Genomic DNA, 12,665 nt, shown 5'->3' with positions numbered 1-12,665 from the left:
CAGATATTTGGATATAGCATTTATTGTTATAATGTTGGGCCTAAACTTAAGTAACTCTGGATTGGATATTTGGAAAGTAGTCAATCGGGCTATTTAGTATCTATAGAGAACTAAGGATTATATGATCACATATAAGAAATCAAACCAATTGGAGATCATTGAATATTATGATTTTGACCATGGAATAAAACTGCGAAGTTTTGTCACTAGGTGGAAATTGAAAGACCACTTAAGTTATTCGTGACAATAGCAGTCACGTATTCCAACAATAGCTCGATGATGTCAAAGTTTGTAGATATTGAGTTCCTAGATGTTAAGGAAAGAATTCAGCATGTTTAGGTTTCTATAAAGCATATTAGGACAAGCTCTATGGTTATGGATTTGTTTACCAAAGAACTACCACCCAAGGTCTTTTAGAAGCATATTGCTCACATTAGTGTTGCATCTTTTGTTAATATATCGGTTTAATGGAAGTTTGTATTTGAATATTGTATGTTTTAGACAAATATATTTATCTATGGATATTCAAGTTATTTCAGAAATAAGTATTCAGTTCAGTTTGATCTCATTAAAGAATAAAGTATGATCAGTTGGAAATAGACATGTCCGGATCACATTACATATAATTTTCATTCTACACATTCATACTTGATTTATGTCAATTGATTGTGTTGATATACGTGACCATTTATGTGGTTAGTTATTATACTTGTAATGAAGAACACTTTGATCTTATATTAACATAATTAATGGATGAGATTATTCATAAATGCTTTTGGTTATGATCGCAAAAATTTTGACACCGTAAGGTTATACACCTTTATAAAATAATATATGTGGCTCAAGAGGGAAATTGTTAGGTTCTAATTTGTCATGTGTGCATACTTATATAATTAATTGTATATAAAAGTTACCTTAAAGTTGAACACAATTAAAGTGATCTAATGAAGAATTAAAATTATGAGATTTGAGCATCTAAATAAGGTATGAACCTAAAGACCGAATCCATTAGAATTGTATTTCATGTTAGGCAAAATATTTATGAATATATATAGAATTATAGTGCTCAATTCATATGTGATTCTCGTTTTATGTGTTATCCCATCAACACAAGAATATCAAGAGAAATTATTGAAGAGGAAGATCTAAAACCCACAATCAAAATCAATAATCAAGAAGAAGGAATTGAATCAATCAAGATTATGGAACAAGAAATCAACATTCAAGATTAAAGATTGAAAAACAAATATGGAGAGATTGCAGTTGATCTTCGAGTTTCAAGATCCAAAATCAATATCCAATAATAAAGAAGTATTCACAATGAATTAAGGTATGTATTGCATTTAATAATTCTTTTGGTAATTTGATTGAAAAATCTTGACAATAAAATACTTAGATTTTCAAGTTCTTGAGAATTGAAGCTCTGTAAAATTCTAATTTTAGACTTTGACTAACTATTCATTAAACATCAATGACAAGTCGCCTACAAAGTCATCTATTTAAAAACCACATTGAGTGTAATCTACCTAATGCATTGAAAATGGTGTTAAATAATAGATTTATTTAAATGAAATGACACGTAAAACATTTAATTGGATCTATCAAATGTTATCACCTTATTGTTAGAGCACCAATAGAACTGGATAGAAATTTTTACAAAATAAATGAGCCTCACATACTTGTGTCTTTAATTGAACATATTAATTACATCTAGATAGATGTAGCACCAATAATGCTAAATAGCATTATATTTTTATATATTTTGTAATTTGAAGGTAAGATAGCAAAAATGCTCCACCCCATCGGTCATTTATTTTTATTTTTATTTTTATTTTTATTTTTAAAAGTTAATCATACTTAAAATAAAATACATGGAGATATTTTATTCCCACCTGCCTCGTTGCCAAATAGGATTCAATTCGAGTATTTCCCCAAGGCAACATGCTCTCGAAAATGCATCCTTCAGTTTTTTTTCATGCAAGACTTTTACAGAATTTAAGCGTATAAAATTAACAGGAAATATGCTCGAAAAAAACCCAGTTAACACCAACACCCAGCGATATGTGCAATCTCATTAACAAGTATCTGAAGACCACAAAGGTAAAAATTCTCTGTTTACACCATAAATTCTCACAGAATTCAACAAAAAGTGACGCTTTATCGGACATTCGGACTTGTATGCCTTTCACTTGCTGCCACCACCAAATAGATAGTCCAAGGAAGAACCACCTCCAGGAGCAGCATGGACCTTTGTCGATGGCCGATCCTTCATTAAATGAATAATTTTGATTAGCGCCATGTATGAGTATTTATTTGTTACGAGTGACCACAAAGTGCAGGTTAGTGATGCAAGACTTCATCGAGCGTAAAGAAGCAAAAAACACACATTTCTATTAAGTTGCATATAATCTCCCACTCTCTCTTTTTCTTTTTATTTTTCCCCCCTTAAATTGCTGAACCAGTTTCATGTATCTAATCTGTTTTAACAGGTAATAAAGGGCAGAAGAGGATGTAATGCTAGGATTAGAATTGATTGGATTAAGTGGAGAAGTAAGAAGTACTAAACGAATTCTGTGTGGCAGGAAGACCCCTGTGGAAAATAGTTATTAAAACCTATAATGCTTTATGGTAGTGATTGTTGGACCACTGAAAGAATGTAATGTCTCTAGGATGAATGTAACAAAAATGAGTTAGCATAGATGTCTAATCATACTACAATAGATAAGATAGATCACGAGAATATCCACCAAAAATGGTGTTCATCTCTGTCAGATATCAAAGTGAAAGTCCGTAACGCATTAATTCATCTACTTGAAAGTAAACATCAGCAAAATAATGAGCTTAAAATTTGGTATATTGTGCTAGACATTTATTGGGAATGAGAAACGACTGGATGGACTGAAAAAAGATTCATTTAGCTAATACATTCGGAAAAAGGCCTTAGTTTGCTAGTTTGTTATTGATGTGTTTAACAAAACAGTTAAATTAGTTTTAAAATTTTAATTATGTATACAAAAACAATGAAAAAATAAATAAATAACCAGAGTTGAATAGAGCCCAACTTTGATCCAAAAACAAATTTACCTATATCAGCAACTCAACTCCAGGTTGAGGCAATTTCTAGATATTTAAGTAAACGACACTAACAGCTTCAAAATCTTTGACACTGACCTCAACAAAAGGCTAAAGTCTGCTCATTCTCAACTATAGGGCTTGGGTCTCAGTTGAATGTAAGAAAATGAAAAAGCATCATGTGATTTAGAATCGTTATGTAAGCTTTTTACATGTGAATGTATACACAAAACAGCGCATAATATGATGGGTGAACCTATTAAGCATTTTAGAGTTAGCCAGATGTTTAGATGTTTCAATTAAAACATACCGTAATAAAATTGGCAGTGTTTTGACCATCTGCTCTTAAGTAGTTTGCTGTGCTACTCTGAATGCCTGCAGGAATCTGCTTGCTAACATCTATACTTTGATAAGCAGCAGCATTAGGCTTTTGGGGAAGCTCTTTACTTGCCGGCCGAACTTCACTTGGAAGAGATTGAGCATTTTCTGTGGCAGGTTTCGGTGCCTCACCATCCCCAAACAAGTAGCCCAATGAGCTCTGTCCTCCACCACTGCTAACTCCACGTCCCATATCTATTCAAACTTGCCTTCAATGCGATATAGATGAAACAATGCCATTGATATCAAAAAAAAAATCCACAAGTTGCAAGTTTATCGAAGATGGGAGTAAATTCGCTTGCCAGAGACGGGAACATATTCCTGATTTATTTAGTAATAGGCTAATAGCAATAGTATCTGCAGTTTCTTTTCCAAGTATACCAATCTACTGTGCAGATAAAATGCACGAGCAGATTCATAATTTTCAACAAAAAGGAGATTTCCAGATATAAGAGTTCATATCTTAATTAGCTGAAAAAGAGTGCTATCAACTCAAACTACAATATTCAACACTTAAAGAAAGCAAACATTGGCCCAGATACTCATCATCCTGCAAACCAACGGCATGAGTTACTACCAAGTTCAATTTATCTACAACGAGAATTGATTTCCTTAAGCTTATGAAAAGCATAATACAACTTCAGTTCAGGAGCCTATTAAATTAAGGCTTGTACATGACTCAAAAAAACTAAGTGCTAGTAAACACATAAAATTCCAAAGAAAAAATAAAACACATAAAATTCCAGGAAAAAATAAAACACTCCACCATATGCTACGATTCATGTATTTTTTTTTAATATTCATTACATCTTTGTAAAGAAGCACAGGCATCAATACTTTATTTGCTGGGAACACAAGCATGGAGAGGGAGTGGAGTATAATTAACAAATAAGAAATCAATTTAAATTAACCAGATAAGAGGTTGAAATGGATAAAAAGAAAAGTGTATCAAAAGAACAAAATTCTTCTTTGGCACGAATCTGAATGACGATAGTTCATTAAACCAACTCTCAATCCAGTATAGCATCCCAAACATTAGAATTCGCAAAGAGAAAGCATCATAAATATTTTTCTATGGTGTATTTGGTATGGAACTATCTCTGCCTATGTTTTCTCTCATTGCCCATCCCAAGCCAGAATAACCATAAAACTGTAATCACATTCATTGATAGCTCATACAGAATGAAATGTAATTATCTTACTACCACATATTTTCTTTAATCAAATAGTAACACTAAATATTATAAAGCTTTCAAAACAAGGAACTCTAAAGACTTTTTTTTTTTTTGCCGGGTCCCAAACATTAGAATTCGCAAAGAGAAAGCATCATAAATATTTTTCTATGGTGTATTTGGTATGGAACTATCTCTGCCTATGTTTTCTCTCATTGCCCATCCCAAGCCAGAATAACCATAAAACTGTAATCACATTCATTGATAGCTTATACAGAATGAAATGTAATTATCTTACTACCACATATTTTCTTTAATCAAATAGTAACACTAAATATTATAAAGCTTTCAAAACAAGGAACTCTAAAGACTTTTTTTTTTTTTTGGGCGGGGGGCGGTCATAAATCTGCACTGAAATGGTTCATTGTTCCAACTCTCAAGTCTAGTAGAGCCCCTAAACATTAGAATAGCAAAGAGAAAGAGAAGCATCTATTACTTTTCTATAACATATTCAGTGTGCCATGTGGAACTAACTCCGCCTATGTTGGTTTTCATCAGTCGCAAGTCCAAATAAAAGATAAGAGTAGTGAGAGGTTAAAAAACAGCTTAAGACTTAGTCAGGTCCTATGATATGGAACCACTATCCTCCCCATGAAGCGAGTAAAAGTTACAAAGTGCTTGTGTTCTTCCCATTTAACCAATAATTTAGGCATTATCATGTGGAAAACAATGAACCAGGACAGGAATTAAGACATTAAAAATTACAATTGTACATACGTACTTAGCTTTTACAATGCAGGCATGGAAGCATACTGCCGATAAGTTATTTTCCATGCACTATCAAGTTACCCTTCCGCAAGCTAGGTTTCAAGGCATGTAGCACGATACTTAATTGGTTCTGAAATGACTTTCACAATCTAGTTGCATATATAATATTAAGGACAACGAGTACTTGAAATGCAGATAAAAGTGTGTCACGTGTACAACACTCCTAGCTAACTCATGAAGTAGAGCAACATGGCAGACTTGGAAGGCTTTTTGTGTCAACAAAGAATTCACGCTGCTAGTGCATAAAATGTCTACTCCAACATTCGGATAAATTTTTGTGGTACCAAACAGGACTTGTCACTACAATCAGTAAGATTTTAACTACCTTTTTTTTTCCATTAATAATAATTCGGCAGTCTAGTCCACCATCCCAAACGTGCCATAACTATTTCGGATGTGTACTCCAGATAACATAGTTATATTCGCCACTTCTATGACACAAATCCAACTTGTATCATAATTACAGGCAAAACGAATTTAAACCCATCAAATGAGCTCCATTATTCCTCCAACCAAAACCACCATCTTGGAGAACAAAGGGGGAAAGCCAAGCCAAAAGCAACAATACCAAAAGGAGCTGATCACTGAACATCAAGAATCCTACGAAAATTAATCCTTTTTTATTTTACCACATGATTTTGCAGTAATAAATTGAAATTACACTGAATCAGTTCATTTGCTGGAGAAAAACCAATTAAGAAACTATTCTATTCCACAAAGATACATATTCAAATCACGATACAATAACAGCACCTATATCAAATCATCAAAAGCATATATACACATGAGTAATCGTAAGAGAGATCTGTACACTTACCTCTAGCTTCTTTGAGATCAGATCTAGTAGAGCGAGAGAATTTGCGCTCGAGCTATACAAGTATTATGTTATGATTGGATTTACTTTTGACACTCTGATTATTGATTATTCCAGATCACCTGTTAGACTGGGAATCTCAAATTTGGACCGCTGGAACAGTATGAAAGGTGTGAAATAGAAGTTTTCAGAACGAGGGCCTGGGTATGATCGGACGAAATCATCAAAATGACAAAATAAAATACAAACCCTCTTTTCAAAGTGGAGCCCGAATCTCATTTGGGAATGTAATAATACATTGTGAATGGTAATAAAAAAATAAATAAAAGGTTAAACCCTAACATTAAGGGTTCCCCACCACTCCTACCCTGAAGTATCGTGAGGGAGTTAAATCGCAGGTTATGCCTCCAAGAGTATAGGGTGGAAGGCTGCTTGTACACTTGCACTTACCCAAGAGCCAAATCCATATTTCAGTGAATGGTAAATTGATAGAGAATATGAAGTGTGGTTAAAAATTAAAAAAATATTTTGAATTTGTGTATAATATTATTTTATTTAAAAATGTGTGGTTTAAAATGAATTTTAAGAACAATGAGAATCAAACAATGGTTGAATTGGGTCCACTTGTAGGTTTGAGCGCGATTTAGTTTGGATCGATTTCGACTCCAACCAAAAATCAAAATCAAATTATTTGATTTGGATGAATTTCAACCCAAATCAACCAATTCTAAATCTTAAATCGATTTGGTTTGGTTCGATTTGATTAGTCGGTTTGAACGTTTAGTCCAAATTGAATTTTTAAAAAAGAAATTTGTCTAAATTTTAGACCCGGTTAGTCAGTTAGATTACAAGAATTAAAATAACCAAATAAATTTATATTATAAGAACTATTGATTAACAAATAAAATCAAGTTAATAGAAATGGATCAACAGAAAACAGAAAAGTTTTGTTACTTTTTTGTGTATTATGTAATCTGACTATTTAAGTAGGAAAAAATGTTATACATAACATAATGAGCTTATCAAAATAAATCTTTAATATTATTACTTACCGACAATATCATAGATTGGAGGGAAACGAGATATAGTTATAAGATTAGGACTTCTGTTTTGATTTTTGTTTTTCTTAAATTTAAAAAAAAAATGGTAAACAAGTAAGTGGATTTGGTTGATTCGATAAACCAACGGTTTCAGACTTCAAATCATGACAAAACTAACCTACCATGATTTTGCTTAAAAGCAAAACCAAACCAAACCAATTATTTTGTCGAACCGAGTCGAGTTGATTTGATTTGATTGGTTTAATCGATTTTTTGATTTTTTTTTTTTTTTGCCCAGAATTGTCCACGTGGAACCATCAAAGTCTTGCTCTTGACCAAAATATCTTTTCTTTGAAAGTGTTTGGTTTAAATTTTAATTTAATTAAGCATATCCCAATTAAAAGATAGATTCATATTAGACTCAACCCAGTTAGACAATTATCCACCAAAATTAATTAATTAAATCACACATAATTACTTTCATTATCACAATTGGTAATCAGAAACCCTCAAATCGACTGAACGGCCACATTTATTGATCATCTATCACAATTGAATTCACAATTGAATAGACAATTAAATTTAGATTTTCATTCATATTCACACCATTTCTCTTCGTTCTAGTAACAATATTTTCAAATTTTGGCTCAATTTTCAAATCAATTTTTCTTATTTTTCGTAATTACTTGTTATATTGTTATATTGTATTAATAGTTGTGTTATTTTGTTCTAATTTGTGTCAAACTTCCTTAAATTTTTAATTAAATAAATTTTTTTTGGTTTATTTAAGTATCAATCTTTGGGTCAAATCACTCAATTATTATTTATTTTAAACTTAGTTGCTAAATTTAACTATTAATTACTAGAATGATTTGATGGATTACTTAAATAGTCGTTTCGAATATTTGATCAATAAGCCTTTTGACATAACATTTTAGTGGAAATTGATTGGAAATAAGTCATATGATTGTCTCCCAAATTATTAAAGATATGTTAATTATTCATATATCCATTATTGCTTTCAAGTTTGCAATCTCTACTAGTCATTTTCTTTATTCTTTATGATTTCATTAAGTGCAAAGATTGTTAATGCGTTGATTTGCATTAAATATTTGGAAGATGTAAAATCATTAGATGATTCAGAGAAAACTAAGATAGTGTCGTAGTTGATTTTTCTATTCAATTTCTTTTATTAGTTGTTTTATATCTTTTAATTATAATTAATATATATATTTGATATATTCTTACTTAATAATCAATCATGTGTAATTACAATTATAAATGTTGTGTTAATTAGTATAACAAAGATGTTAGAACTAAACTGTTCTAATCCTGTTGTTGCATTGTAATGATGAGAAGTGTAGAATTTTGGTTTGTAATAGTTATACTAATGTTATATCTTAACATGAAATATTAGAATAATATTTATGATTTAATTTGTACCTTCTATCTTTGGTGACTCTCTCTATTGATAACCGAAGCTAATTAACCATCGAATACTCTCATCGATCTTTTTAAAACTTTGCAACTCTTTATAGTAGTATTTAGTGTAAATGTTATGCCCTAAGTCCAATCAACTTTGGACATAAACACCTCTAATATATAATTGATGCAATTTTATGACACATTTATTATATAATTAAAATTCAATTTAATTAAATAATAGAGATCATAGATTCAAATATTAACGATTTGTTAATTACAAAGAGTTGTGATTGTGAAATACAAATTACATATGATTAAATCTTAAATTATCTGTGATCGTAGGTAATAGCGAGATATGAATATCGTTATTACTGATAGAGTATCACGTGTGATATTTCTTACTTGTGAAATAAATAAATAATCTCACAATTTAAAGTGTGGTGATACTTAAATGAACACGTGAATGTTTTGTTATAGAACAAAACATTGGATATCCATTGAGAGATTCCACATGAATAACTATCTAAGTGTAAGTGGTTAATCTCTAACATTCAGTAGTGAAATTGGTCCTTTGACTTGAGGTCAACATAGTGCCTTATATGAGCAGTCATACTTTGGTGATATTGAATGTTGCTCAACCAAAGGTTGCTAATACGGCATCATTCGGGTAAGTCAAAAATTATATGAAGGTTTTGAATGACCAATAAAGATTCTCCACTCTTAGATAGGTAAAGATTATGATATACATTTCATTCAGTTAAGTCAATAACGAAATCCTTGGCCAATAAGTATTCATAAGTCGAAAAAGAATTTTCGACTTGTATAGAGTTAACAATGGAATGAAAGATATAGTCGATAATTGAGATTGACATTTATCCATATCTCATAATTGATCAGATCATATTGACGAAGGGATTATAGTTTCATGATAAACGAACAAATTTGATTTTATCATACCACGTGACATTTATCGTAATATGTATTCCTCTAACACATTACTAGATGTCGATTTGGGACGACGAATGTGATTTGACGATAAATTAAAAAATAAGTGTTTTAATTTATCGATTTTGATTAGATTAAAATAATAATTCTCGTTGTTAAACATCCTGATTGGAAACCTAATGGGTCACACACAAAGAAGAATTAGAAGAATGAGATTTACCAATTAATTAATAACAACTGTTGGATAATTAATTGGGTTGCTTATTAATATGTTCAAATTAATTCATTGGATTAATTAATTCATGGACTAGAATTAATTAAATGTGTTAATTAAATATTGGATCGGGTTAAGTGACGAGCCAAGCCCGTTTGGTCTTATATAAATAAACTTCTAGGGTTTAAAAAATGTAAAGATTTTCATTATTTTTGCTAGCACAAGAAAAGTAAAACCTTGATTCTTTTTCAATATTGTTTCCTATGTGGATTTATATTGGAGGTTGGACAATTTGACAATTGTGAGTGGCAGATCAAAATTGTTGGAACAAAAAAATAGCAAAGAAGTTTGCAGAATTCAAGAAATGTGCAATTTATATCACAATTTTTTTTTTATCTAAACATAAATGAGATCTTTGGTGGGAATTGAAATTTGTTTTATTTTCCATTATGCATGATTAAGTAAATTCTCAACATTTAAAATCTATAGATGATGGAATGTAAATATGTAATGGTTGAATTATAAAAATTGAGACAAAGGGAGAAAATATGAAAAATGAGAAATGTAATAGATTGATTAAATTGAATTGAGATTTGAGAGTAAATAATTAGATTGTAGATAATGTAGAAATAATAGTAGAAAATTGATTGAAATGAGGAGTATTTATAGAATTAAATAATAATAAAATAAAGTAAAATTTAATGAGCAATCACCTTTAAAAGTTCGAGATTGTTGCAAAATTGTCATAAAACCTTTAACATTGACCAAACAGTCACATTTTCAAAAGAAGTGACCATTGAATCATTGTGGGCTCGTGGGCGCTCGTCTAGCTCATGACTCGGCTCATCATTCCAATTCATCACTCGACTCGTGCTCGATCTCGTCTCAAAATGAGCCCAAATGGCACATGGGACGAGCCGAGCAGGTGAACCAACGAGCTACTTGGCTTTAAGATTTTTAAGGCCGAAGTAGAGAAACAATGTGTCAGGCAGATTAAGATCGTGAGAACAAATGGAGGTGGAGAATATTATGATAGATATACCGAGGATGGACAAGGACCTGATCCATTTGCGAAATTTTTTCAAGAGAATGGGATAATTGTCTAATATACCATGCCTGGTTCTTCGAACCAAACTGGTGTGTCTGAAAGAAGAAATAGAACGTTATTGGACATGATGTGGAGTATGCTTAACAGCTCCTAGCTTCCTAAATCCTTCTGGACTGAAGCTCTTAAAACGGCAGTGTACATATTAAATCGAGCTCCAGCCAAGGCTGTCCCAAAGACACCATTTGAATTATGGAAATATTGAAATCAAGTTTGCGAATATGCGCGTTCAGGGATACCTGTCTGAAGTAAGAGTTTATAACCCACAAGAGAATAAACTAGACCTAAGGACTATTAGTAAGTATTTCATTGGATATGCCAAAAGGTCAAAAGGGTACAGATTCTATTGTCCATCTCATGACAATAGGATTGTGGAGTCAAGACATGTGAAGTTTCTTGAGAATGACTCGATAGTGGGAGTGATCGATTTCTTGGACATTGTTTCTGAAAGGAATCATATTCATGCTCAACCTTCCACTTTAAGTTCAAATAGGTGTTGGACAAACAATCGTTGAAGTTCCACAAGTTGCTGATGACAATCCAGTAGGTCAAGATGTTCAAGAATTGCCTAAAATTATTGAACAACTAGTTGAACAACATGATTTTCAGGAAGATGTTGATACAACATTAAGGAGATCTACTAGAGGAAGGAAATCAGCGATAACTAGTGATTATATTGTGTATCTGTAAGAATTGGACTATAACATTGGAGCTAAAAATGATCTTGAAACGTTTTCACAAGCCATGAATGGTAAAGAATCAAATTTATGGTACAATGCAATGAAAGATGAGATAGATTCTATTGCATCCAATGGAGTCTAGGATCTTGTCAAATTGCCTAATGGTACGAAAACATTGGATATAAATGGATCTTTAAGACAAAGAATGACTCATTAAGTAACATTGAAAGATATAAAGCAAGACTCGTAGCCAAGGGATTTGCTCAAAAGGAAGGAATCGATTATAAGGAAACATTTTCTCATATATCTAAGAAAGATTCTTTACGTATCATTATGGATTGGTTACACATTTTGATTTAGAGTTGCAAGAAATGGATGTGAAGATGGCCTTTCTCAATGGAGATCTAGAGAAGGAGGTGTATATGAAACAACCAGAAGGATTCTCCTCTAGTAGTGGTGAGCATTTGGTGTGCAAACTTAAGAAATCCATATATGGATTGAAACAAGCCTCCCGTCAATGGCATAAAAATCTACATGAACAAACCATGAGGTATTTTGGGTCTATCACAATAAACCTATATCAATTAGATTTTAGAGAGATTTCGAATGAAAGATTATTCATCAAGTATAGTTCTCATTGTGAAGGGTGATAGATTCGGTTTAAACTAATGCCCGAAAAATAATTTTGAAAGGGAACAAATGAAGAACATTCCATATGTTTCTGCTGTTGGAGGCCTGATGTATGCATTGGTCCGCACAAGACCTGACATTGGATTTGCTCTTGGAATGTTGGGAAGATATCAGAGTAATCCAGGTATGGACCACTGGAGAGCTGCAAAGAAAGTGATGAGGTACCTTCAAGGGAAGAAAGATTACATGCTTACGTATAGGCAAATTGATAATTTGGAAGTGATTGGTTACTTAGATTCGGGCTTTACTGGCGGTGTTGATTCACGAATATCAACATCTGGATACATTTTCATGTTTGCTGG

The 12,665-nt window shown here is 31.9% G+C and overlaps 1 protein-coding gene across 2 annotated transcripts; it reads right to left on the bottom strand.

The window, feature by feature from the left end:
- Nucleotides 1-1,942: 1,942 nt before the first annotated feature.
- LOC111406172 (protein SPIRAL1-like 1) lies at nucleotides 1,943-6,537 on the bottom strand. Of its 2 annotated transcripts, none has more exons than XM_023035416.1 (3): nucleotides 6,268-6,537; nucleotides 3,383-3,645; nucleotides 1,943-2,266 (listed from the first exon to the last, which is right to left on the bottom strand). In XM_023035416.1, the coding sequence occupies exons 2-3, from the start codon at nucleotides 3,641-3,643 to the stop codon at nucleotides 2,186-2,188; spliced, it is 342 nt and encodes a 113-aa protein (XP_022891184.1). In that variant the 5' UTR covers nucleotides 3,644-3,645; nucleotides 6,268-6,537; the 3' UTR covers nucleotides 1,943-2,185. The 2 variants fall into 2 exon arrangements, with proteins under 2 accessions (XP_022891184.1, XP_022891183.1); XM_023035415.1 differs by having other exon boundaries at nucleotides 3,383-3,659; nucleotides 6,268-6,526.
- Between the last annotated feature and the right edge of the window lie 6,128 nt (nucleotides 6,538-12,665).

The sequence above is a fragment of the Olea europaea genome, chromosome 12 (genome assembly GCF_002742605.1).
Source record: "Olea europaea var. sylvestris chromosome 12, O_europaea_v1, whole genome shotgun sequence".
NCBI lineage: Eukaryota > Viridiplantae > Streptophyta > Magnoliopsida > Lamiales > Oleaceae > Olea > Olea europaea.
The sequence above is the reverse complement of the archived record's forward strand: the minus strand, read 5'-3'. Positions and strand labels throughout refer to the sequence as shown.

What these genes read in the sequence shown, in the direction of transcription:
- LOC111406172 (XM_023035416.1), bottom strand. Translation starts at nt 3,643, where the DNA reads ATGGGACGTGGAGTTAGCAGTGGTGGAGGACAGAGCTCATTGGGCTAC. An exon ending in ACACTGCCAATTTTATTACG is followed by an intron (nt 2,267 to 3,382) that starts GTATGTTTTAAT and finishes CATTTAATGAAG; the next exon opens with GATCGGCCATCGACAAAGGT.